This window comes from Toxotes jaculatrix, chromosome 10 (genome assembly GCF_017976425.1).
Source record: "Toxotes jaculatrix isolate fToxJac2 chromosome 10, fToxJac2.pri, whole genome shotgun sequence".
NCBI lineage: Eukaryota > Metazoa > Chordata > Actinopteri > Toxotidae > Toxotes > Toxotes jaculatrix.
This window is the reverse complement of record NC_054403.1, coordinates 19168532-19195038: the sequence shown is the minus strand read 5'-3', so window position 1 is coordinate 19195038 and position 26507 is coordinate 19168532. Positions and strand designations below refer to the sequence as shown.

At 40.5% G+C, this 26507-nt stretch overlaps 2 protein-coding genes across 3 annotated transcripts; both read left to right on the top strand.

The window, feature by feature from the left end:
• The first annotated feature begins 295 nt into the window (after positions 1-295).
• Positions 296-13356, top strand: xpnpep2 (X-prolyl aminopeptidase (aminopeptidase P) 2, membrane-bound). The gene is made up of 21 exons (XM_041048214.1): positions 296-500; positions 1121-1179; positions 1539-1649; positions 1743-1806; positions 2492-2596; positions 4012-4098; positions 4265-4408; positions 5187-5288; positions 5928-6009; positions 6194-6395; positions 7607-7696; positions 8065-8174; positions 8405-8482; positions 9609-9680; positions 9787-9847; positions 10585-10654; positions 10835-10939; positions 11328-11387; positions 11526-11602; positions 11722-11811; positions 12757-13356. The coding sequence occupies exons 1-21, from the start codon at positions 452-454 to the stop codon at positions 12955-12957; spliced, it is 2019 nt and encodes a 672-aa protein (XP_040904148.1). The 5' UTR covers positions 296-451; the 3' UTR covers positions 12958-13356.
• A 2862-nt stretch (positions 13357-16218) lies between these two features.
• On the top strand, positions 16219-23902 carry sash3 (SAM and SH3 domain containing 3). Of its 2 annotated transcripts, none has more exons than XM_041048615.1 (8): positions 16219-16387; positions 18271-18366; positions 19726-19860; positions 20789-20957; positions 21173-21330; positions 21841-22053; positions 22170-22314; positions 23055-23902. In XM_041048615.1, the coding sequence occupies exons 1-8, from the start codon at positions 16331-16333 to the stop codon at positions 23333-23335; spliced, it is 1254 nt and encodes a 417-aa protein (XP_040904549.1). In that variant the 5' UTR covers positions 16219-16330; the 3' UTR covers positions 23336-23902. The 2 variants fall into 2 exon arrangements, with proteins under 2 accessions (XP_040904549.1, XP_040904550.1); XM_041048616.1 differs by having other exon boundaries at positions 16220-16387; positions 20789-20924.
• The last annotated feature ends 2605 nt before the right edge of the window (positions 23903-26507 follow it).

Genomic DNA, 26507 nt, shown 5'->3' with positions numbered 1-26507 from the left:
TAGATGCCTGTGCATCATAGTGGGAATTGCTCACCCTCGGCCTCTGAGTCACATCATTGTACAATAACAAAAAAAAACCAAAACAACCCACTTAGAAAAAATAAGTGGGTGGTCACAGTGGCGTGACATGTTGTATTTTAGGTCTTTTTTTTTTAAGCAAAGAAATGTTTCAGAGTCCAAGATCCTCCCCCAAAGCCGTGGCACATGATTCCTATCAGCGGGCCATAGGGAGAGGAGATAGTGAGTGGTGGCAGAGGAGGAGGAGGAGGAGAGAGAGAGAGAGAGAGAGAGAGAGAGGGAGGGAGAGAGAGGACAGTCATGCACTTACTAGGAGACACCCACACACAATTTCTCACCAGACACCCACACACACTTTCTCACATACGCTGCATACACATCGGAGCACCTGTTTTGTAGCCACTCTGTGTGTGGATCTGTTCGTGACACCAAGATGCCTTCCTGTGGCTGGTTGCTGGCTCTGTCTCTGGCAGCACTGGCAGGTAAAAAGTTCCTCTTTATCCTCACTTATCTGTGTGAAGACGTTTATTCAGCTACCGTGATGGTCAGTAGTTCTATTTCTTTATGATGTGGAGATAAGCTGTGAAGAGGTATAAAATGTTTGTTATTTCTTATTATTTTTTTGCTATTACAGTCTGCTTTGCTGTCAAATTCAGTTTGATTGCATGTATTTAAAATCCAATGTCACGCTGTCTCATAAAACACTCATAGCTTGCAAAGGGGGACATAAGAAATTGCCATCTGCTCTTTCTGTGCCTGCTGGTTTGCTCATCAGGATTTCTTTGCATAAAATGTGTCTTAGAAGGAGCCATATCCTCAGTTTATCCTCTTCCCTTTGATAGATCTTCTTAAGGCGGACATGCGACTCTTCTTGGACAAGTAGCTTGGTCCTGACGAGAAGTTTTTGTCATACTGATTCCACAGATTGCTCTGACTGTCACTGTATCTAAAAAAGATTGAACACTATAATTTACCCCCCCCAAAAAAACAAAAAACAAGCAGCAGGTTACGCTGTTCTGAAAATGTGCTTACGTAGCTCAGCGCGGTCACCACTTTGAGTCACTTTCCAAGGTCTTTTACCACTGTGCGTCTGTTATTTCAGGAAACACTATTGGTGCTGTTGCTGAGAGGACTGAGAGGAACTGCACTCTGTCACCGCCGGTAAGATTGACTTGTGAATGGAATCATTATCATTTGAACAATTATTGACAGGGGTGTTATTAACTTATTATTAACTTAACACTATAAACTAACTTATTCATTAAATTACAGAAGTTAACCCATAAGATTGATCCCAGAGTAGTCACATGGTGTTTTCTCATTATGAAACATGTTATATGAGTTTTTTATACAGTGACAGTTAATGATTACTGCACATGCACTACAGTTAATGATTACAGTGGAAGATACAGAAAGAGATGAATCAGCAGTTCCTTAGGTTTTAATTAAATCTGAGGACTTTTCACACTCTGTCTTGCTCTCCCTTTGTGCGTGTGTGTGTGTGTGTGTGTATGTTACAGTACCTCCCAAGCACAGCAGTAAATACCACTCTCCAGCTGCAGGAGTTACGAGAGCGAATGCTTCCCCTGAATATCTCTGCCTACGTTATCCCTGGCACTGATGCTCACCTGGTACATCTGCTCTCCTTCATAATGAATTCATCTGGGTTTAAACCACGTGTGTGTGTGTATGCATGTGTGTAACCTGCTCTGTTTCTCTGTCAGAGTGAGTACATTGCACCACGTGATGCCAGGATGGCCTTTATGACCGGCTTTACTGGCTCTGCAGGTACAATCCTTTTCCGCCTCCTCCTCCTCTTTGTCCTCCTCCTCCTCCCCATGACTCAACTCCCCTCGTCTGTGTGCCGTGGTCATGCAGCTCCTCTACTTTCATCCCACATCCTGACCATACAGCCTGCTCCTCGTTTATTTGGTTTCACCACTTTTATTCACTGCATTGTTGCATCCTTTCATTCATCTGCGCTGGCCTTCCCACATTAACTTGGCCATTAAATCGTGAGATCCATTTTCACGCGATAACGGTGAACAGAGTTAATGGTCGTGCATATTTTAGTACTCAGCTGTTGTACGGATGAAAGGATGAGAAGACAGATTACAGTTCAGACCTGCACCAAACTCCACAAAGAAAAGTCACATCAGTTAAGAATCATATGAAAAATTCAGATTCCAGGATCTGCTCAGCTGTTCCTACTTCACTGTATCCATCTTATGTGAGAGTACAACTGTGGAATGATAATGTAAGCCCTTATTATATACCCACCACACATCACCGGTTTGCTATCTGCTCATTATTTCTTCTTAACCTTCCTGTGTCTCCCCACATGCACACATTTTTCAGGATTAGCTGGCCCATCACGTATTGTTCTAAGTCAACTCTGACATTTATAGTCATTTGTAATTCACTGTCACTGCTGCCCTATCCATAACACAGCTGCTGTCGTGCCTCTCCACAGGCACTGCTGTAGTTACTCAGACCAAGGCCGCTCTGTGGACAGACAGCCGCTACTGGGTTCAAGCGGAGAGACAGATGGACTGCAACTGGGAGCTGGAAAAAGATGGTGGGGAGTGACTGCTTATTATGACAACGCAGGACACATGGATTCCAATGAAATATTTGTGGCTTTGATGATCTGGTCTAAAAATATCCCCACAAATGCTGCACCTATTCTTACAGGATTTACGTGATAAAAATAGCTTACGAACAAACTACAGTCAGTGCATGCTTCGTCTTGCAAAAACACAGCAACGTGTGATGCTAATGGTCACACATTTGTAAAAAGGTCAACTCACGTAGATGCTTTTGTCATGGCTAAAAAGGCAACTCACTATTTATGACGGCTATCGCCGATCAAAGGTTCGTATGGCGGCAAAGAAAGCTCAAGTAAAACGCAAATTCAAACCGATCAAACACAGGCACAATGAGAAAACCTTTTTCACAATTTTCACCACACAAAGGCAGCATTTTGAAACACAGGGCAAATAAATAAAACATGAGCAAATAAAGAAGCCCATTTGGCAGTTTTACGCATTTGGCATAAGTAAATGCCCTGCATATCATGCCAGTGCCCTTTGTCTGTGTAGCCAAAGTCTGATATAGCTCCTTCCTCTGTGTCATAAAATTAAAAACACAAAATGAACAGCAGCAGTGCACTAGGTTCCTTGATTATCTGCACAGCCAGCCAGTTTATTTTGAGTCAGTCCCACATAGTGTACTGTTGCTGAGCATCAAATGTCGATTAATCCACAACTGAAAATAGTCCCCAACAAATCCACTGACCAGTCTCCGTCGGAACAAATGTGCCCGGGCCTGAGAGCAACAGACACCATTAGGGAAGTTAAAGTTTTGAGAGACAGACTAAGACAGTTTTGCTTTTGGTCTTTTCATGTGATTTGCTGACAGTAACAAAATTATAGAATATTGGCAGCCTTATGCTGTAAATTGCAGTGCATCTGAACTTTGGCACAATTTCTGCCTTTACTGTAATTACACAATATATATCACACTCTACCTAAACTACTTCATATGATGATTTAAAATTGTTTCTCACAATATGGGTCACACATCCACAGCATCAGGGTTAGGGGCCAGAAATGATCTTTCACTGTGCATGCATGTAATCATGTGCAATCATGTATTGCCCTAACGCAGTATCAGAAGTTGCTTACTGCACCTTTAAACCTTCATATTTCATATTTTTCTGAAACACAACAACCAACATCAGTGGAAATTATATTGTGTGATCAGTTTTTACTGTAGTTTGGTGAAACTGACTTTCCATCTAATCTTTCAGCCCACATTTTGTTACAAAGCTATTTCAGCAAATTTGATTTAATACACATAAAAAAAAAAATTAAAATATTGCTATGATGCATCACAATATTCCACACAGGTAGGCCAACTGGATTTATTCTGTCACTTTCACTAAAGTCAATAATAGGTTGACTACAGTCTGTCGTGTGTGATGTTCTCCAGTGTCCATCAGCAGTGTGGCAGAGTGGCTCATCTCTGAGGTCCCACCGAGCGGCCAGATCGGCTTTGATCCCTTCCTCTTCTCCCTCAGTGAGTCTCTATCCTCCATCCCTCCTGTCAGTCCAGGTTAACGTCAATAAAGTGCTCGCATAAGTAGATGGAAAATTATTGACGGAGCCTCCAGACGCCAGGCAGACTGTTTACTTGTGATTGATTCGGTTCATTGTGTGTAATCATCTGCAATTTCCTCCATTAGAAACACAGGAGGACTACGACGTCAATCTGGAGTCAAGCAATCGCAGCCTCAAGTCTATCCCTGCTAACCTGGTTGACCAAGTGTGGAAGAAAAGACCGGCCATCCCATCTGACAACCTCACGCGCCTGCCAGACAGAGTCATACGTGGGTTTCCTTAGACTGTGTGTGTGTGTGTGTGTGTGTGTGTGTGTGCTGTACACACAGACACACTGTAGTGTTGTGTGTACCGTACAATCCATTGTGCGCTTTATCTATGTGCTGATAAATACCTGCAAACTGGACAGAGAGCAATAAGAGGCTCCACAAACAGTCATAAACAACCTGTTCATGTTTTAATGGCTGCCCGACAGATAAAATTCTAACTTTGAGAAAATGGAAGAGTTTCCGGACAAGGAAGTTGTCTGGACGCCCATGGGCCTAATTAGTCTTTATGGTCAGAGAATAGACAAATGGAGCAAATGGAGAGCATCATAAACCTAATGGTCTGGTAAAAAGCATTCCATGCAGAGGTTTAAGTAAGTCTTTCATAAATGCTTTCTCATTGTTTGGAAATGAAAGCTTGCTCTTACGTTTGGCTGACTGTCTGGGGACAGTCCGTAAGGTGATGAGCAGTCTGCAGATGACAGAAATGTAAAAGTAAAATAAATGTAAAATAGTTGGTGGAGAACACAATTTAGCTATGAGAGAGATAGTAGTGGATATTACATTCATCAGGTGAACACAAACACCTGGACCAGGTCCCGGGGCCCTCTGGGATCCCTGGGGCCTCTCAGGACCCCGGACCTGTGCCTGGTAGGCACGCTTGGTAATCTATCCATGGTAAAAAGGCAACTGCTTGTTAAGATGTTCACCCAGTTAAATGTGTGTTTTCAGCTTGTTGAGCTGCCACTAATAGGAATTATGAAATGCTGTGCTTTTGCAGAAAGGTCCTGGCAGATGAAAGTGGACCTCATACGGAATCAGATGAGGGACAATCCATACCAACCCACAGCTCTTCTGCTGTCAGCGCTGGATGAAACAGCCTGTGAGTAACTCGAACTCTGTGAATAGAGAAGACTCATCAAGCTGCTCAAACATGTTTCAATGAATCATGTCGCTGATTTAGAAAAACTGTATGCTACATGTTCTACAGAAAAAAAAAAAACAAAGCACCAACACAATGGTGGCTTGAAGACTTGAAGTATGGTTTGAAGGGTTGAAGGCTGAAGGATTATGTTAGACAGAAGGAGGTATAAGGAGGTTTAAAGACATGAATGCACAGACTTCAGACTTTTAAAGAGATTGATCCTATTTTAAAATTTTAACTGATTTGATTGAAGCTGGTTTAAGTAACTAGTAATAAACAGGTAATGAAGCAGGATTTTAGCAGTGCATGCTTGACTAATCAGCTCAGCATCTTGGATATGAACAGTGTATTATTCAGCTGCATCCTCCTTATAACCCAGATGGCTGCTGAGCATCAGACCGTTCCTGACTTCTGATTTCAGAATTAGCGAGTCTGTTTTCAATTACACGAGCACAGAAAAAGTCACGTACATCAGACACAAGTATTAGATGCAAACAGTGTCTCTGTGCTCAGGTGGATCTATCAGATGTAAATGAATGTGTGAGCTGCTGCTGCTTCTGGGGATAGTCAGGATTGCTGTGTATTTGTGTTTTTTAGGGCTGTTTAATCTGCGCGGCAATGACATCCCATACAACCCCTTCTTCTACTCCTACACACTGCTCACAATGGATAAGATCTGGTAAGTCCATTTCTCAGGGATTACATACAAACACACCAGCTTCCTTTCATTTTTTTCCCTTTTGTCTCTATTCCTGTGACTTCCCTCACATACAAACAGACACAAATCTATTATTTTTTATATAATGTAAGAAGATGTATGTAAGAACTACCTCTTGTACTTTCCTTTCAACCAAATCTACCAGGCTCTTTCTTCACACGGACAGAGTGACAGAGGATTTGAGGGTGTACCTGAACGCCTCCTGTGACGGGTCCCACTGTGTGCAGCTAAAAAGCTACGACACTGTTCTGGATCATTTAAAGAACTATGTGGCGCAGCCTGGGGTTAAAGTATGGATCGGCACAGAGTACACAAACTACGCACTTTATGAGATCATTACACCAGAGGTATGCACATACTTCACTTCATAATATACTGTTCTGCATAATTTCAGCCTCTGTTGGTGTTGTATAGAGTCTTTTCAAATCTTGTATGAGATGCACTGTGTACATAAAGTATAATATTCTGTCAGTATTGCTGCACTGTTGCTGTATTTTATCATTAAGGCAGCAGTAGTGAGTCACCACTTGTTGGCAGCTACTGAGACTGAAAGTTTTTATGCGTGTTGTGGACAAAATCCAAGTTTTTAAAGCTGCACTAATCAACGTTTTTACATAAACAATGAGTCAAACAACTATGTGTAATGTGAAAGGGGTCACTTATGTTGAAGAACCCACAGGGCCAGTTAAATACACAGTGAAATGGAAAAATACATTTCCCAAGTTCTGTTTATTTATCATCTCCTGTTGTTTAGTTGTTACATGCTGTATGTGTGTCAAAAATGTTTTTGTGTATTTTTTAAGTGAAAATGTCTCTCTTTTCTCTTCCTGAAAAATTTCAAAATGTTTTTGATGACTCATTTTGAACATGGGTGTGGTTACACAAATTTATCCAATAAAATGTGATTTGGGGTGACTAGCTAACCCCCACCCATCACAAAAAAACACATTTGTGGGTTAGCCAGCAGGGTGACAGCATGATAGGAGGTGTGTATTTGGGTTTCAGTTGGTAAACCTGTGAAAGCGAAGAATGTGGTTGAGGTCAAATCTGTTAATTTAACCACTATTTTCCTCCTCCTGGTCTAACAACACACGTGAGGGAGGTGTGTCCCGAGCTCTACATGTTATTTTTCCTCCACCTCCATTTCTCTCTTCAGCTCTGTAACGAGTGGTTGTATTCAACACAATATTTCAATGTTGTGTTCAAATGTGTTGCTAGCTCTAAGTGTCCAAAAAAAAAACAAAAAAAAAAACGATTGCAGGTTTAAATGAAATTAAACAGGAAAAAGCCATTTGTTTGTAAATCACCAAGCTGCATAATCTTTGTGTCAACAACATCCACCGACTATATAACAAATTCTTCATTTATAATAGAAATAATCCATGTGGTGAAGTAAAATATGGTTATTTTTGAAAGTAGAAAGGTCTACTCTCCCATTTGTGGCATGTAAAAGAGAGGACAAGGCAACTCCAGCAATGCATACATAGTATTATTGTATATATAATATTATAGTATATATTGTTTGCCTTAATTGTAATTGTTTCTCTGCATCCTGTAGGACAAACTCATGACAAGCTCCTACTCTCCTGTGTTGACGACTAAAGCCATAAAAGATGAGACTGAGCAGCGAATCCTGAGAGATGCTCATGTACGTCATCTGCACACAGACATACTCCGGCTATCTACAAACAAAACACCGCGTAAATGCACACACCCACATAGTTACTGTGTAATTACTCGTGAAGAAACAGTTGTGGTTGTTAATTATGAAGCTTTAATGTTGCTCGACCAGATATGAGCCTCTGATACATTTATGTGAGACCATCATCTTTACAGAACTTAGAACTTGTGTCAAACGAGTGGGACAGTTATGAATCATTTTTTTATCATAGCTTTAACACTTCAGTGAACACACACCCTGATACATTTATCACCCTGTCCGAAGATGTCTGAACAGCCCGGCAACATTCTCAGTCTGCCAATTCTCAGTCTGCATGTCGCTGTGGCTCTCTGCAGGTGAGGGATGCCATCGCAGTCATCCAGCTGCTGATGTGGCTGGAGAAGGCTGTGCCTGAGGGGAAGGAGACTGAGCTGACTGCTTCAGAATACGTCAATAAGTGTCGCAGGTGAGTGCGCACATAAATACACAAGATGAAGGAGAGCTGACACAGTATGAGAGCTCAAGAGGGTAGAAAATATATCACAAAGCAGAGTCATAAAGAGAATAAAGTTCAAACTCAGAAATGTCCATTAATGGAAAAAAAAAACAACACTAAAATCCAGAAATAGTATACAAGAGTTATAAATGCACTCACTTCATGGTGGGAATCCACAGCTAATATAATCATCATTACAGCAAACAGAAGGACAGCAGAGGCCCAAGCTTTGAAACTATCTCTGCAAGTGGTCCCAATGCTGCTCTTGCCCACTACAGGTAAGATTAACTCATAGTCTTTTCTTTTTTTTTTTTAGTTTATAATTCATTTCATAGTTTATAATTATTTCATCTTTGTCTTTTCAAAGCATAGTTTGAAAAGTAACCTTTCAGATCCTTGTGTTCATGTCTTCCAATACCCAGAAGAAAAACCTAATTAAAACACAGACATTATGAAAAAGATTAATTAAAAAATATTCATTAAAAGTCAACACTGGTAATATTCTATATTTTTACTGGTGACAACATTAAGATCACATCAAAAGACCAAAACTAACAATGAATTTATAAGCTATCACACTGCCATAGAGCTTCATTGTCCAAAGCACATCAATAAGCCAAACTGTTGCACTGGGTTTTCTCTCATTACCACTCACACTGGCACTGTAGTTCATTTTGAGTCAGATCCCCGTACAGTACATTGTCCTGTTGTACAAATACCATCTGTTGCATCAAATGTGTACTAATCAACCACTGAAAATAGTCCCCAGTGAGTACACAGTTTACTCCTGCTGAAGTAATGTTAGCTAAGGACTAAAGTGACTATGCTGTACCCCTATAAACTACAAGAGAGACTGGTGCAACTGGTTGACTAATCCCTTTTTGTGGACTTTCTGTCAGTGTGGGCACAGTAGCTTGGAAGCTTGTTGACTCATAGTGGAAAATTTTAGCAAAAAACTTAAATTAACTAAAGTTAGTTGATTATTTTTTAACAAGTTAAATATTTTTTAATTGGTTAATCCATCTATAAACTTTCTGTCACTTATCCAGGTCCTGATCCATTAACTAATTACTTATATTACTATTGACTATTATTATATATAGCTGGGAAGTAACGACAGTGACTGTCATTCTTTGATTGTTGAGACATTGAAAAGGTATTAAATCCATAGATACAATCAAATAAATGCAAAATGTGCTTTTAAAATACTTGAATAAATGGAAAATAAAACAACCCAAGAAGTAAGAAATCAATGCAAACTGAAGGCATGCTTTAGAAAATGGTCAACAGTAATGTAAAACCTAATGGGCTAGAACTCCAACACTGGCACTGGTTGTTTACTTGCTCTGCAGCTACCATCAGAGGGTTGTAGTGCTGCTTTTATTTCCTGTTTTTCTGTTGCAGCCCAACAGAAGAAACCAGCAGGAGGTTGACAGTTGATGAGATGTACCTGGTCGACTCTGGTGGCCAGTATCTGTGAGTAAAAACACACTCAGCTCACACTCTTCAGTTTCACTTCACGTTGCTTGCATTTGAAATGAGTCAGCATGTCTCTCACTACTGCTAATACTGCTACTACTAGAGATGGGACCACTGACATCACTCGGACAGTTCACTGGGGAACCCCCACTGCAATGCAAAAGGTAATGCTTTCAGTGTCACATTGAAAGTATGAGTGTTATATTTATGTCCATATTCAAATTCAAGACACACAAGAAAAATCGGTTCCCTTTGGAATATTTACTTATTAACTTACTTATGACAAGATAAAATGAGACTTTATTGATCCGTGACCCGATCAGGCGTTACAGCAGCAAATCAAAATGAAATTAAATCTCTATGCAGAAACGAGAAGGGAAACAGTAAGTAGAGAACAGAAAAGTGTGCAGTAAAATGAAATCAGAAGTCACATGCAGTCTGTGGTTAATGAGTGAGGTGAATGTGCAAGAATGACTCCCAACATAGTGTAGTGATATAATATAATATAATATAATATAATATAATATAATATAATATAATATAATATAATATAATATAATGGATTGAATTAATATATTTTTTTAAAAAAAGGTATGATATGACATTATAACATTCAGTACAAAATAAAGTAACTAAAGTGATGTATGCACAGTACATATAGTACATATACTGTGATATATAGTATAATGGGATAGTATAACAACAGCTGTACGATAAGAGAATATACTGATAAATAGGAATATATAGAAAGTGTGTTACAGTGAGAAAGTGTAGTGTTATAGTGCAGATGTTTGTATAATCGTTACTCTTCTTTGACTTTTGGCTGTAAAAAGCCACATAATCCGACCTGTTCCTTTAAAATACCATTGCTCTGTCATTAACCACATGTCTCACTTCACAGGAGGCCTTCACTCGAGTGCTCATGGGAAACATAGAGATATCTCGAACTATATTTCCCTCTGGGACAAGAGGTGGGTCTGGAAGATACTCATACATGTTTAAAATGAGATGTACTCTGAAACCTTTCCCTGTTTCACCACTAGAGAGCCCCGTGTCTCCACTTGTTGTCATCAATTTTAAGTTGATGTGTTTCTGTATCGGCAGCAGGTCGTTTGGGTTGAGCTCTCTTTGTGGCTTTTGTTTATCAACAGGTGTAAACATGGAGATGCTGGGTCGCCGGGCATTGTGGGAGGTGGGCCTGAACTATGGCCACGGCACCGGTCATGGTGTTGGAAACTACTTTGGAGTTCATGAGTGTACGTCTCCTTTTATTTTCCACTTGTTCTTCAAATTTTACCAGTTGTACAACTGGTATTCAGCAGTGACATCTTCACCTTCCAATAAAAGCAGAAATCCATTGCTCTAAAACAGAAGTCAGAAGCAGAGGCAGATTTCAATGCTCCATGATCTTCAAAAGCATCATGATTGTGATGCACACGAGGCTGTTTGAGAATTTACATTACATTGATATTCATTACACTGTGGTGCTAATATCCTGTGAGTGAGAAAATTAATAACATTATGTGGTGTTTGAGTACACCTATGCTGCTCAACAAAACCGAGCTGTTTTGTTTTGTTTTTTCACTTAGTTTTCTGTGATATCATCTATATGTTTAATCATGTAATTTTGCAATATTTTTGCAGGGCCAGTTGGCTTTCAGGGCAACAACATTCCCTTCAGAGCAGGCATGTTCACATCTATAGGTGAGAATACCACACCCATAAAAGATAACCAAGTCATGATCATGTTAAAGGAAATTAACTTCACATGTAGTGCGTTTCAATGCTCAAATGACAGAATGTCAAAAGAAAATACCAAACTTATTAATGGTTTTCTTTAAGAGCCTGGATATTACAAGGAGAACGACTTTGGGATCCGGATTGAAGATGTTGTTGTGGTCATACCCATCCAAACAAAGGTAGATTCACTAAGACAGAACTTCACGTCTATAGTTTCCCATTTCGAGTGTTATGTTTGTAACGTAAGATCATTACTTTGTAAATAACATCTGCCTCCATGTGTTCTGCTTCCCCTCAGTATGGTCACAACTTTCTGACCTTTGACACAGTGTCACTGGTTCCATATGACAGAAAGCTGATTGACACGTCTCTCCTCAGCTCAGAACAGGTAAGAAATAGTATATGACTGCAAATCCATCCGCTTCTTTTCAAGAGGACTTCTGTACGTTTAAGAAATTACTGGAAAGTCACCACCATGCTTTTTTAAGGAGATACTAAGAAGTGCTTAACCAGCACATCAACACATTAAATAAATTCCTGCCCAGAAACTTAAGTTTATTTCCTTAGTGGTGAAGTCAGTTTCCTGCTTTAATATGTAAATACCTTTAGGTATCACAGAGTGACACCATGAAGAGCTTCCTCTTAAAATCCCCCTTCAACACTTCAGGTCTTAGCTTCTTTGCAGCTCAGAGATCAAAGTATACTCTGTGAAAACAAAACCACGTGTGAAGTTTAACTTCTGCGTTTGGTTTCTTTTTTAGACAAAAAGATATTTCTGTAGCATCATAATACAGAAAACAAGTGTAATCATTTTCAGACACAAACAGGAACTGTGTCCTCTGTTGGCCAGATTTCAGCAAACTGAGTTTATCTTTTTTCTTCAACTTCAAATTATTTGTAGTGCACATCAGCGACCTATGCACACAACAGATGTGAGGGTGCTTACACACTGATGCAACAGTATTGCCATTTCATAAAATATCCGTCACAGGGCCCATTTCATGCACAATGAGTAATTTTCCTTTTGATAATTTAGTTGATAACACTTCTGTAATTTTACTGAGGTTTGAATGCAAAACCTTTACTCCATAGAGTATTTTCCCATTGCGGTATTGGTTCTTTTATTTACGTAAATCGCATAAGGACTTCTTCTTCTTCTACTTTCAGCAACACACAAAACAAAAGTGATCCAAGCACTGACCCCTGTGGAACACTGCAGTTCACATTAGAACAAGTCATTTTTTAAGTGTTTTCTCAGTGTTTTCTCCCATTTTGAATGAAGTTCATCCAGTTTATTTGTAACAAAGCTTCTTGGTTCGTCTTCTCTCTTCAGCTTCAGTGGCTAAATAAATACTACGAGACCATCCGGAAGCTGGTGGGTCCAGAACTGGACAAGCAGGGACTACGTGAGGAGAAGGACTGGATGCTCAGAAACACCGAGCCCTTCATGGTGTCTGGATCCTCTGCGTCCGTCTCCTCCTCCTCACTGACCCTCATCGCTCTGGCCTTCGCTCTCCTCCACAACATCATCTGAGCATCTCCATCTTTCTTGCACTCACTCCATTCACAGCAGACTTGCACACTAATGTTACCCCTATGCAGTCTCTACTGAGCAGCTATACCAGGCATACCAGCATTTTTTTTTTTTAATTAAAGGATATATTTGTTTAATAATTTAACTGTGTGAATAAATGTCTGATATTGTGCTGTTCAAAGTTTAGAAATTATCTTTTGTGTGATTTTTTTTTTTATTGATGTTTTAGCTTTTTGGTTTTTAAACTGGTCATTTGTATGACCAGCTTATATAATTTCTATTTTATTAAAGTAACACACTTTAAAACAGAGGGGTGTACTTGGGTCATGAATCTGATCGCACAAAATCATAAAAGACTTGAAACTAAACTTTGACTTCTATATCACTGCATCCCAGTGAGACACTTTTTACCCTCTGACAGCTACAGTTAATTTGTAGAGGAAGATTTTACATTTAATCAATCCGACAGCAGCCGATCATGTGTGGGCGGGAGGGAAAGCTGCTTAACTATAAGAATAACAGCATGATATTTTCCATTTTCCATCCAAACCCATCGGTCTGCTCCTCTATCAGCTGTTATCGACTCCCACACAGTAGCAGTGTGAGCTGTGTCACCTTATAACTGGTGTTTATTCCAGTAGTTTCAGTGTAAAACAATCCATGGCGCTGACCACAGCACTGGAGCTAATGACTAATTCTGCACTCTGAGCTACCAGGCAGCTTTCCCTCTTGAGATAAAAAACATTTTGTGTTTCGTGCAGTTTTAGGCACAAAAACAACTTTTCATGTTGATCTCCTCATAAAGCTCTCAGTCATGTTGGGTCATTTTCTTCCCCGTGTCTGTGGATGCATCTCACTGATGGCGTCACTCAGAAACCCATCTATAAAAGCCGGCTGCTGGTGGTTGCTTCATATTTACACAGTCAACATAGAAATGAAATCCTTGTGTCAAAGAATTGGAAGCATAAGCGTTGTCTCTTCGAATCAGTCATCAATCACCAAATCCGTAACAAGTTCTTTCAAGGAGAGATGTCCACCATTAAAGTTAGCCTGACGCTGCCAAAACTCATTAACTTTATTTGCATGAGGATGTGTTTTTTTAATTCATTGTAAATATTTCTACAACAACGACATTAAACATCAAAGACGTGCAGTTTTTGGACTGGATTTATCAGTTAAACACCATCACACGTGAAGAACTCGTGCCTGTGTGGGGATTTTTTTTTTCAGTTCTGTAGACGCATCTTGAAGGTGTGAATGTGCTGCCAGCAAAACACACCCTGCATCAGCATGTTCATCTGCAAGCTCTTCACCTCCTCTGCTGAAACAGTTCACAGAGAAAGGATGTTCATTCACATCCAATCTGTGTTGGGTTTGAGGGAAAGAGGACCGAAAGGGGAACAGCAAATGTGAGACTGTTGTTCTTTGTGAACAAAAGTCTCTTTTACTTTCCTTATGTAGTTACTGTTCACATTTTTCATCTAGTCATAAAAGATGTTTGTCATCTCCAGTAATCACTACCCTCTTTGCTGTAGTGGAAAATAAAACAGTGTATTTACTGAATTTGCTCTGTGAAGTTTTCATGTAAAGGCATTGTGTGCATCTTTGAGGTCTAAAAAGAAACGTGATGAATGCATTTCCGTCTTCATGAAACATTCTACATTGTTTATATCTCTATATATAAGCCTGCAGTCTTCTTCTTCTTTTGTTAGCACATTCTCATCCTTCTTTGTTTGTTGGAGCCACCAACTGTCGAACTATGAAACTAAAGGCATGATATGAATCACCCCTTTCGTGTTGATGAGCATCCCTGTGCCTGAGCACAAGATAAACAAAACTGGGACCTTCTCCTAAAAATATTGCTCCACCACACAACCAGGGGTAGAAAACTCACTTTTAGGGACCTGAAAGTGTTGAACTTAAATGCAAATTAATTAATTTTCTACTACCTCCTACACTACATATTGTATATACTTTTTACTCCTTGGCCTTTTTTTGATCACATTTAACATTATTATAATGTTATAACATTCTAAAAGGGGCCACCTATGAGTACCTTTACATCTGATACGTTAAGAATATCTTTCTGTGTTTTTTTGTTCTAAATACTCCTTCCACCTCTCAGGTTTCAGGTAGCCTCCACTGTAATCAGGCTTCTGTTTATCATTTTCATCCCTTTAAGATCTGCAGACAGATCAGACTGTTGTCGGCCTTTGCTCGAGTGACAGGAAGCCAAAACAGGGCATCCTCTTATCATGTGGTTTGCTACGCCACCAAAATAACAAGCTAAACTTGAACATCGTACTTCCCTCTCTCCTCTTACCAACAATGTTTGCCTTGTCCTGCTGACTGAGTGTACAAAAGCACGCACATTTCTGTGAGTCACTCAAGTTGTTTTTGTCTTAATTGTCTGTTTTGGATGTTTTAACAGTATCAGCATGAGTCTGGTCTGACAACTCACTCATCTCAGAAACCATTTCTATACAAATATCCTCTGTTGGATGAGCTGGACTGGCTGATCACCAGTGTGTGATGGTGTTCTTGTAGCTGTGGCAGGCCTCCGATGCAGCTGCAGAGCCGTTGCTTAGTTTCTAAATATGTCATCTCTAGAGGTCTTTCACTTCCACACTTCAGTTGCAATGACGGATATGTGTCCGTCTCAGAGCGATGGCAAAACAACAAGCTTCAAAAGCCATGGTCTGGACATATAATAAGAAATGACCCAACAGGAGATGATGGAGATCTATCCTGCCAGCAAATTTACTACAATATTCTCCTGAGGGCGAAAACAGAAGTATGTAGGTGTAATGTTGTAATACAGTGGTTCATTACAGCTGTGACAATGCTGCAAGAGACAGCTTTTAAAACAGCTGCTCCTCATTCATGACCCTCTAGTGAACTTTTATCTACCTGAACATGTAAAATAGAAATACTTGGAGGTTGATCACTACATTAAGACGTCCCTGTGTTCCATGGGAAGAAAAACTTTTTTTTTCAGTTAGCCTATCCATAGTAACCATCAAGTTGTGATGGCATTCTCTTGAACTGTTTCGTGTGTTAGTACAGTTTTGAGCCACAGAAAGCTTGTAGCATAGACTGAGACTTACATGTAACAAACCCACTAGCCAGTGTGAAAACCTGAGCACTAAAAAGGGTTTGCCTCTTCAGTTTCTGTGTGGTCATGTGACTTCCTCTCAGCCTCTGCAGTTCATTCGGCTACAGCGAAGTGCAGCCCTGCCTTCCTCTGTGTGTTTTTTCTTTTTTTTTTTGTCTTTGGCAGCGAGAGCACTGTGACAGGAACCCTCAGTGATTAAAACTGGTGTAGTTTTCAAACAGCTGTTTGTCCAGAGAGATTTGAGGACCACTGAGGAAAATGTTGAGGCGAAGGCCTTCAAATGCCTCAGAGAAGGAGCAGGTGCAGAAGAAGAAGGTGAGCTGAGTTTTTATCCCGTTGGTTTTGGAAGGTGAGGAAAAGCTAAAGTTAATATCCTCCAACTGAGCATTTACAATTGTAAATATTACAGACTTGTTATGAAGTGGACTTTATCATGCAATTGAGAGACTTGACGTTTTCACTACAACATCATGTACAGCTGTCTTTGTGGGCACATCTTTTCAACACAGGATGTCAGCTCAAGTTTGTGCAAACTTTTTGCGGTGTAGATGAACCAGCCCACGCACAACCTAAAGCTCAGTGAGATCTTTTTTGTCTAAAACAGCAGCTTTTTCATACGTTTAGTTTAACAACTTCAGCTTATTCTTTTTACTCTTTTGGTAAAGTTCCTCTATTCTGGTGAATCATTGCTGCAGATGTAGTTTGAGTCAGAGCGGTCGTTGTGGCCTCTTACTTGCTTGCGTCTCCAGCTGCCAGCATGAGGCTGAGCCTCCTACGCTTGACACCAGTGCCCTCATTTTCCATCCACATCTCTCCTCCTGTGGTCTAATTCACGCCTCGTCATTATGTATCTTATTGGCTTTGTTCTCGGCAGTCGTCTCCTAACAGAATTGTCACTGGCGATAATCGAGGCTGGAGAACGTCTTTGTTCCATGACATGATCAGTGTTTATAGAGGATTGATTTTGAAAGCTCTGTGGCTTTTCAGGGAGGTAAAGTATGAAAAACAGAAAAACAGATGTTTACCAAAACTTTTAACAGCCTCATAATAAATGTCACTTGTTCCCATGGCTGCTCTGGTGGTTTGACTCTTCAGGTAAAACGCAGACAGAGACCATCAGCCGCCAGCACTGACTGGATGTTTGCAATGATTGGCTGCCAGCAGTTGCTAAAGCTTTGCCTGTTTCCTGTGGTTTTAACAAAGAATCAAAAAGGATAAGGCAAGATAAAAAAAAAAAAAAGAAAAAAAATCATGCACAGTGGTTTTAGTTGTATGGAAAATTATACTTAGAATTTCCACCAGTTACAAAAAAATCTGAGATGTGAGAATGAGTAAGTCTTAATTTTAAACACGTGCATATGCTTTACACCAGGCTAGAGCTTAAAGGATTAGTCCCTTAACTGATTGTTTGACTGACAGAAAATTAATCAAAACCAACGTCATCTTGGGCGTCTTCTATTTTCTAATATTTTTCTGACATTTTCTTGAAGGATTAGTCAATTAATGAAGAACATCTGCACATTTCTTGATAATGAAAAGAGTTATTAGTTGTAACCCTATACCAGACTTAAAATTCAGAGTAGGGAACAACAAGTTTATTCCCATTTGTCCCTTTTTCAAATTCAGGCAAAAGCATGCACCTTCATACTGGCAATGAGTTAAAGTTAAATGATGAACTAGACTTTTAGATTTTCCTGGTCTGATGTGTCTTTGGTAAGTTTAAATATCAGTGTAATTGATGCAATCTATTTATTTCAAGGTCTCTCACCTGTCACCACACATCATTTCCTGCTAAATTGATAAGCAACATTTATGAAATGTTTCAGAAGCAGCCACAGCACCCATGACCCAGATTCATGACTTTATCTTTGATAGCTGTTTGAGGAGAGACACGGGCAGTTTGCTCCTTCTGAGAAATCCCTCCACAGATTCATTATGTTCACATATTAGAAGAGATAAGGACATATCGTACGTGCACAGCCGTGAGTTTAGCGATACTAGTGTTGCATTAAAAACCAGCAAACAACTGACTGACATGTTTCTGACATTTTTCTGCTGACGCCTTTCTGTTTACTGTTTGGGATCAAAGTTTCATTGCTGGCCCTTTGCTGTTGTTAGTTCTGCAGTCAACTCATTACGCTCCTCTGAGCCTTTGTCATTATGATTTTAAGTAAATGCAGTTCACTGTGTGTTTACAGCTTACCCTGCAGAGGTCCAGCAGCTTCAAGGATTTTATGAAGCACAAACCCACCTCTCCTGTTGTGTCAGAAAAGGAGTTCACTTTGGAGGAGAATGTAAGTTGGACTTACGGACTGCACCGCTCAAACAGACTCGTAAAAATACACAAAAACATCATCAGAGTTACAGTACATCTCTTAAAAAAAAGATGAAGTACATGTCTTATAAACTCTTTGTTTTTTAAGTTCCTAAAAGACAGTTCCTTCAGCTCTTTTATCACATTGTTCCTCATTCGTCATGCCATGACGATTTCACACTGCCCCTAAATGACACTGCATCCAGAAGAAACCAGCGTGCACAGAGGCCAAGCAGAACTTATCATTTATCATAAGCACACAGTTTGTGCTTCCTGATTTAACACACTGCTGCTCATGTGCGTGTGCAAATGTTAACACTTTTTTAATTCACAGAAATTGAATTACTTCCCAGTAATATTCTGCATACTGTGAGTGGAAGTTGGCAAGACAAGTAAGTAAAGAAGTGTAGAAGAAGAGAGGAAGTAAGAACAAGAAGTATTGCGCAGAGCCCAGATGACAGTAGCATGCAGACAGGATGTCCTCTAGTGTGAGCTAGTCAAGCAAAGAACCTCTATGTCAGACAGACGGTTGCAGAAGCAGCAAGCATTTCATCAGGAGTCTGAAGGTCCTCCCCCAGAGAATTTGAGCATTTTTTTTAATTTAATGTTGTGTATTTTTATTTATTTATATCAGCTCAGACATCAAAATCTGAGGCTAGATTTCAACAGTTACATCCCTCTCTGCATCTGTGGCAACTGTGCGTGCCGTTGGGGTTACTACACATTGCAACCTGCAGATAAACAGTATCTCTCTTCACTGCGGTGCTTAATCAGGAAAAGTTTCAAACAAAACTCAGTCATGAAGGAGAAAGTGATCCGAAGAGTCTACAAGCGCACCAAAAGCTTAACAAATGTCAGAGCTGACTAAATAATTTGAGATCAGCTTAATGTATCAAAATAACACAAGAAAACAGCTATGATTAACTCACGCTCATAAAATTCACCTCTAGCTGCTGGTGTTTTGTAGATACCTCGTCACCTGGCCACATTAGAGTGTAGGTGTGTGTGTGTGTGTGTGTGTGTGTGTGTGTGTGTGTGTGTGTGTGTGTGTGTGTGTGCATGTGTGTTTGTGACTTTGTGGTAATCAGCAGTTTGTATATATGCAAAACCCCTGTCACCACAAAGTCTGTAGGTTTTCTAGTTTGTGTGAGGTGAATTCTTGACAGCGATGCCACTGTTAGAGTTATGTCAGTGGCACGGTTTTGTCATCTCTGAAATACTCACAAACTTTACTCCTCTTGATTTTATGTAAAATTGTGCCACGCGTCCTCTCGCCTCCTCACATCTGTCGACTGTTGAAACAGTGTCAGATTTTTTTTTTCCCTCTCTCTCATCTCAGGTGACAGAGAATGTAACCGAAGAAGAAGCAGTGAAAAGTGGCAGCAAATTGGGCAAGAAATGGCGCAACGTCATCTCACGTACCATGACACGCAAAACATCCAAGATGGTGCAGAAGGCTCTGGCTGAGGAGGGGGTAAAGACACTTTACTGAAGCTTCACATTAGTTACTGTAACGTGACTCAAGTATGAATCTAACAAAACAGCTGATACATTTACAAACTTGAAATAGAATTTAGCAATGTTTAATAGTTCAACTACTTAAATACTTTGCATTAGTTCAACTATTAAGCAACTATTGCTGAAACAAAAACACACCCTGACATCTATAAAGACAATTCGACTCCTGACCCAGTTGTTGTTTCTACAAAAAAATTTGAACTTGTCTCCATCTAGTGGACAAGTGTCTGTACTACATGTTTCAAGAGTAAAGGCAGGGACTTTCAGTGGTGGTGGAAAGAAACTAGAGCACGTTTACTCAAGTACTGTTCATAAACACAAAATGTAGGCAAATGTTTTTGCTTAAATGCTTTATACTTCTTCTCCACTACAATTCAGAGGGAAAAACAAAACTCCAAATGATTTATCATTTTGAGGTTGAGGTAGTTTACAATGAGCCGGGAGGTGAGCCAGAGGTGATATATGAAGGCCTCTGTTGTTGTTCCTGTAGCTCACATTAACCTCTGACCTGATTATGAGAATTTCAGAACAAACATTAATTTTCTTTATGGATCAATTCAATTTATGGAGCCACAACACATAGTAAAACAGTTATCAGATAGTTAATACATCAATAAATGATATTGTTGGATAGATGATCAAATTGAACATTAAAAAATATAAAAGATTGAATTATTTTCTGTGGATAGAATATTTTTTCTGTTAATAGCTTATTTTATTTTTAATTCCTTCATTTTCCTTTATTGAATTTTTAGTTCCATTTTTGACTTGTCTGATTTATTTATTGATTTTCTACTCAGTGTTCCACACACTGCACTGTTTTCAGTGTTGTTTTTGCCTGTACTGCGTACAGACGAAACCTCTGACCTGCTCTGTTTCTCCAGGGGGAGAGCGGTGAGGACTTGTCTCCTGTCTCTGCTGACTGGCTTCCAGATCTGAGTGCAGGACAGAGGACGTCTGTCTGCTCCACAGGGTCAGAGGACACCATGCCCAGCCCCATCACCCGCCAGCTCTCAGGCAGTACGTGCACATCTGTAGCCCTGTCAACCAGAGGTCCCTTCTTCTATTCTTTTATTCACCAAACACTGACACAGTCAGTTCATTCACATACAGATGTTTACAGTGTGTTGAAATTCAAAACATTTTAAACGGAAGCAGTGGGGGCGATTTTGTCTGAGGAGGGGCTCAGACTTTATGAACCTCTGCTGCAAGCCAGAATAATCTGGCTCAGGATGAGTCTGACCCTGCTCCTTATCTGTCCTCCTCAGGTAGCGACAGACAGAGCCTGGACAGTGGATACTGCCAGAGGGACAGCATGAGGCTGGAGGAGAACAGCGTCGCTTACAACGGGCCGTTCTGTGGTCGAGCTCTGGTTCATACTGACTTTACTCCCAGCCCCTATGATGTGGAGTCGCTGAAACTCCAGGTGAGTCTCAGGGGATGTCCTCTTCGTTGTCTCTGACTTGGCTTCCAGGGAGCTTGTTAACCGTGTGAAACAAGACAAGGCAGAGTTTACACCACACGACCCATCGCTGAGTGCACGTTTGACAAATGACATGATTTCAGAAGTGATTGTGTCACACCAGATTAAATTATACAATTAGAAAACTCTGTTAAAGGGTATTAAAGGATTCAGTCATTCATCCATTTGCTCATTTACATTTCACTTCTGAGCTCCTTTGTTTTGCTTCTGTGCATGTGATAATTACAGTGTTTTGACGTTGTAAACAGTAATTGGAGAGAGGCTGGTTCATCAATCAAGCAGTCAACTCAGATGGGATGGTGCTGATTTTTAGTCTCGGGGTGAAATTTAATCTCAAAATGAATAAATCACTAAACGATTGTTGCTCTCAGGGTCCTCCTCTTGTTCATTGTATCATTTTTCTCTTTTATCTCCTGATCTAAGCCTGGTATTAACTCGTCACCTCTCTTACAGAAAGGAGACATCATCCATATCATTGAGAAGCCCCCTGCTGGGACCTGGACTGGCAAGCTCAACAACAAAGTAGGCTCCTTTAAGTTCATCTACGTCAACCTCTTGCCTGATGAGACTCCCCCAACCAGAAGGAGGCGCTGCAACAGCAAGACCCATCGAGCCAAATCCAAACCCAAAACCCTGGAGGAGGTGCTGGACAGCATCGGCCTGACAGTAAGATACCATCTGATAATATTGCATTATGTCCTACGGCAAATAAATCACAGAAAATGCTGCATAATCTTCTTTATGTATCATGTATGTTCATGTATCATGTTCTTGTGTTCCAGGAGCTGAGTTCTTTGCTGTCCATGCATGGTTTCCAGAGCCTGGAGGACTTTGCAGGCCTGAAGGAGTCTCACCTCAACGAGCTGAACATCACCGATCCAGAGCAGCGCTCCAAGATCCTGAACGCCACTGAACTGCTCAGAGACTGTAGGTTCACACACTGTAAAGCTGAAATGCCCACAATCTTATATTAGAAAGGAAGTACGTTTATAATCCAGAAGTTCAATCAAATATTAAAATATCCCCATAAAATTAGTTAGAAACTGATTTTAACACCTTCTCCTGCAGCAGCAACAGCTATGTGTTGAATACAGCTCATGGATTTTAGTTAACATTACAATTAGCTGCAGCAGAACAGTGTGGCATGTTAATTAGGGCTCGATCTCTTCAAATCAATGTATCTGCTGTGATTAATATCAAGATCAGGAGAATGTTATTTGCTAGACACTCGCCATCACTGCATTGGTGAATTTTTAAAAGTCAACAGTAACCTGTTGTAGTAGGCCTCTACAAAAAAACATCCTGTCTATCCATGTTATCAATAAAAATGACAACATACTAAACCTATGTACATTCCATTTTACTAATCCCACAAACATGAAAATTTGCTTTCATTTATTAGAAATACCTTTTTCTCAAGGTTTTATGTCCCCTGAAAGGAAGACACCATGTGGAGAGGAGCCACATTTGATTTGACAATCATGTTACAGTGAACAAGCTGGAATATCTTCTTAAAGTGTCTGTGTCTCTGTTCCTGCAGGTTTAAAGTTTCTCTCTGAAGCTGAACAAGATGAAACAACCTCAGAATCCAGGATTTATTTAAAAAAAAAAAAAAAAAAGGATTGAGACACTGTATTAAAATATATTTGTCTTTTTTCCCCATGTAGCTGAAGAAGAATCAGAGCCAGAAGAGGAGGAGCGCAGGTCTGGGGAGGACGCCAAGGAGCCAAGGGACTCAGGCTGTTTTGAGAGCTCGGAGAACCTGGAGAGTGTACGTGAAGAGCCAAAGACAGAGGAGGAAGAGCTCCACAACAAAGCATCAGATGAGCAGGCAAACGAGAAATCAGAGGAAGATGAGCAGAAGTCAGAGCAAGAGGAAAACCAAACAGAGCAGCTGGAGGCTGTTCAGGAGCAGCTGCAGGAGCTGACAGTGGACGAGGCATGTTGAGAAGCGAAGGAAAAATACTCAAACTTCTTTTTTTTTTGCTGGTTCTCAGGGACTCTGTGGATGGAGATTTGATTCATTATCAAACAAACAGCTCTTCATTGTAAGAGAGTGGACTGGTGATAGGAACACAATGTCAGGATGAAATACTGCAGGAACAGGACGATGGTCTCAGTTGTCCACAGTTTGCTGGTACTGTTGAGCAAACAGCACTATTTCTCTTTATCTGTCACAGCTGGTTATTTTTGTTTTGGGGTATATTGTACCAATTAAGATGTTTGTTGTTGTTGTTGTTACCTTATGTGAGGTGTCTGTTTATAATAGTACAAATTAAGCATTTAAAGATTTCTCCTCTATTCATTATGTCCTCGTCTAATGTTTTCACACTGAGCAGTCTCTTCAAAATATGAATGTATAAAGTTTTCTGATATTTTTCATGTAACTTGAAAGTTGTTCCTTCGATTATTTTTTACCTGAGTTATAAGGTGCGTTACATCAATTTCTATGACATGTTGTCAGGAGGATGTTGTGAAGACTGTAAATAGGTTTTGAATAAAACATTATACAGGGCTATGTTGTTGATCATGCAACTTGTTAATTATTGCTTTCTTGTTGCAGCTCTACATGATGCTTTCAAGTTAGTGAAAAACAGTGAATTAAATATCAGAAACCAACCAACTTACAGGATAACTATTAGTGGTGCGGTGCTACACTATTGTTATCCTCTTTTTCTTACATGTAGAATTTCGGCCGTTAACTCGTCCCACACCGTTGAGCGCACAAAAAACAAATTATGCATCAAAACGTGCGGCTCAGTCGGACTCGGTGTGCTTGTATACAGTTTTCCCGTATATTCAAGTAATTCGCGAAAATATATCGGCCTATTTATTTGCCTAAAATCTTTGTCCTGTGTTTTATTATGATCATAATCATGATCAACTAATTGAAAATTGTAAAATCACAAAATCATTCAATGATGATGAAAATTCAAATTGGTATGGTATCAGCAGTACTGGCCCTGTGTTTACTTGGTGTGGGATCATACCACATTTTGCAGAATCGCACACCCGTATTGGTTTCTATGTTTGTTTCGTTATACGTGACCTGTGATATTATGGTCTGGCTCAATTATCACTGGACAATCATTAGCCAATCAGAGATGATGACCCACCTGGTTGTAAGAGGGGTGGGATATAAAAAGGGCAGGTGCAGGCCGCGGCGCCGTTAGTAAACGAGTGGTAATGGAGACGCTGGTTGTGAGTTCATTCAAATCTGTGAAATACTGTTGTTCATCAGGTGAAGACCCGGGACTTAATAAAACCGGATGCCGAGCCGTGTGTTGGAGCTGTAGTTGGAGCTCGCAGTTGAGCTAAACCACGGTATCATTGTGACCACCACGCATTGCACCAGTCCGCCATTACCGCGCCGGTTTGGAGGAGAGGAGAGCGCGTGTGCGCGGAACATAGACTTGCACCGAGTTTCTGAGTGAGTATGGAGACAGTGCGAGCACACTGAGAGAAACAGACCAGGTGTATCAGCCTGTGAATCTCTGTTATTCAGATGCTGCAACAGAGGTGCCCGGGTCTGGGCCGTGATGTGGTTCATGTGGTAAAGATAAAGGCTGAATATGACACGCGGTAATTAGGCCTCAGTGGCCTCCTCAGTTCACGTTAGTAAACCCTCAGTTCACCTGGAGGCAGGCCTGTAAGTCCTCAGAGTTGGACAGAGGCACAGTCTTTACCCAGATAAACCTTTACCCTTTATTAGTTATATTACAGTCCATAGCTGTGGCTGGACTCTAATTATATTAGAGCTGACAGACTGTGGCTGTCTCGAGCTCACCTGCTGCTTTGGCGCACAGGTGCTGCAGCGGCCTGAGTGAAGGCGAACCTGAGGGCGGTGGTTCGCTCTGAGTGAAGCTCAGACAGTAAAATACCATCATCAGTTTGATCAGTGTTGATTTTCCGTTTTACACGTTGAGCAGAATTTAATTAATAAACAATATTTAAAGATTGTGAAATGCTGCTGATCTCTAAACCACCTGCAGTCAGTCTGAAGATCTTCATCTTTCAGCTTCACCACAGTCATCCTCACTCACACATCACAGTCTCTAAAATGATCAATAACTGTGACAGGAAGCTTCCATAAGCTCGATAACAGCAGGAGAAATGATTATTCCCTGATCAGTGTGAGGTGTGTGTGTGTGTGTGTATAAAGCTTCACACAGATGGATTTATATTCAGTGAATTAATGTCCACAGAGTGTGAGTGTTGGACAGGATCAGTCCACTCCGTGTCTTCACAGGTGAACTGGCTCTGACCTGCAGACTCAGACTGAGCTGTTTCTCCTTCTTCTTCTTTCAGGTCCACAAACAGATCAGCATGAGAAGAAATCAACAAATAGTAAGTGAAGTTTTTATTCTCTGCTGCTGGGGTGTGTTTGAACGGCCGCCGTGCCACCTGTTTCTCTCTCTCTGATCTCGCTCTCTCTCTCAGCCTGTTGTGGTTTGATTGGGGCCCTGTGTTAGTTTGGTGGGGCCCTGTGTTTTGATGGCCCCCTGTCATCATGAGCTTGGATATGCCTGATGTGGGCTGATTTGGGGCCCTGTGTTTTCCCTTGTTAAATGCAGATGTTACTGCATGTTGGTGTCACTGCTCTGTTTAGGCTCATTTTCCCATTCATGATCTTTTCGACCTCGACTATAACTTTATTGCTCCAAAGGGAAAAAAATAAACACAAACAGGCTTTATTTTATTATTTTTATAATAAAATGATTATAATAATAAAAGGAAGAAGGAGGAGGAGGTGGAGAGGTGAAAAGGGGAGAGAAGAGGCCAAAAGGCTGACTATGGGTACACCCTGGGCTGACACACAAAGACAGACAACCACACACTCACACCTACAGATAATTTAGAGTAGCCAATTAACCTGAAAAATGGGCATGTTTTTGGGATTGTGAGAGGGAGCACATACAAACTCCACACAGAAGAGCCCTCTCTGGAGCCCTCTTGCTGTGAGGTGACAGTGCTAACCACTGCACCACCGTGCCGCCCCCTCATACAATATGAAAAGTGAAAATTACATCATCAGTGTCTTGGACCTCGAGGCCACCGGGACACGCCCTTCAGATGAACTTTTGACTTAGCACTTTGACTCTGCAGCAAATACTGTTAAT

Excerpts from the sequence above, each read along its gene's own strand:
- xpnpep2 (XM_041048214.1), top strand. The coding sequence starts at position 452 with ATGCCTTCCTGTGGCTGGTTGCTGGCTCTGTCTCTGGCAGCACTGGCA. Across the intron at positions 1,807-2,491 it reads CGGCTTTACTGGCTCTGCAG|GCACTGCTGTAGTTACTCAG; the intron begins GTACAATCCTTT and ends GCCTCTCCACAG. Across the intron at positions 11,603-11,721 it reads TCATACCCATCCAAACAAAG|TATGGTCACAACTTTCTGAC; the intron begins GTAGATTCACTA and ends GCTTCCCCTCAG.
- sash3 (XM_041048615.1), top strand. The coding sequence starts at position 16,331 with ATGTTGAGGCGAAGGCCTTCAAATGCCTCAGAGAAGGAGCAGGTGCAG. Across the intron at positions 20,958-21,172 it reads TGTAGCCCTGTCAACCAGAG|GTAGCGACAGACAGAGCCTG; the intron begins GTCCCTTCTTCT and ends TGTCCTCCTCAG. Across the intron at positions 22,054-22,169 it reads TGGACAGCATCGGCCTGACA|GAGCTGAGTTCTTTGCTGTC; the intron begins GTAAGATACCAT and ends CTTGTGTTCCAG.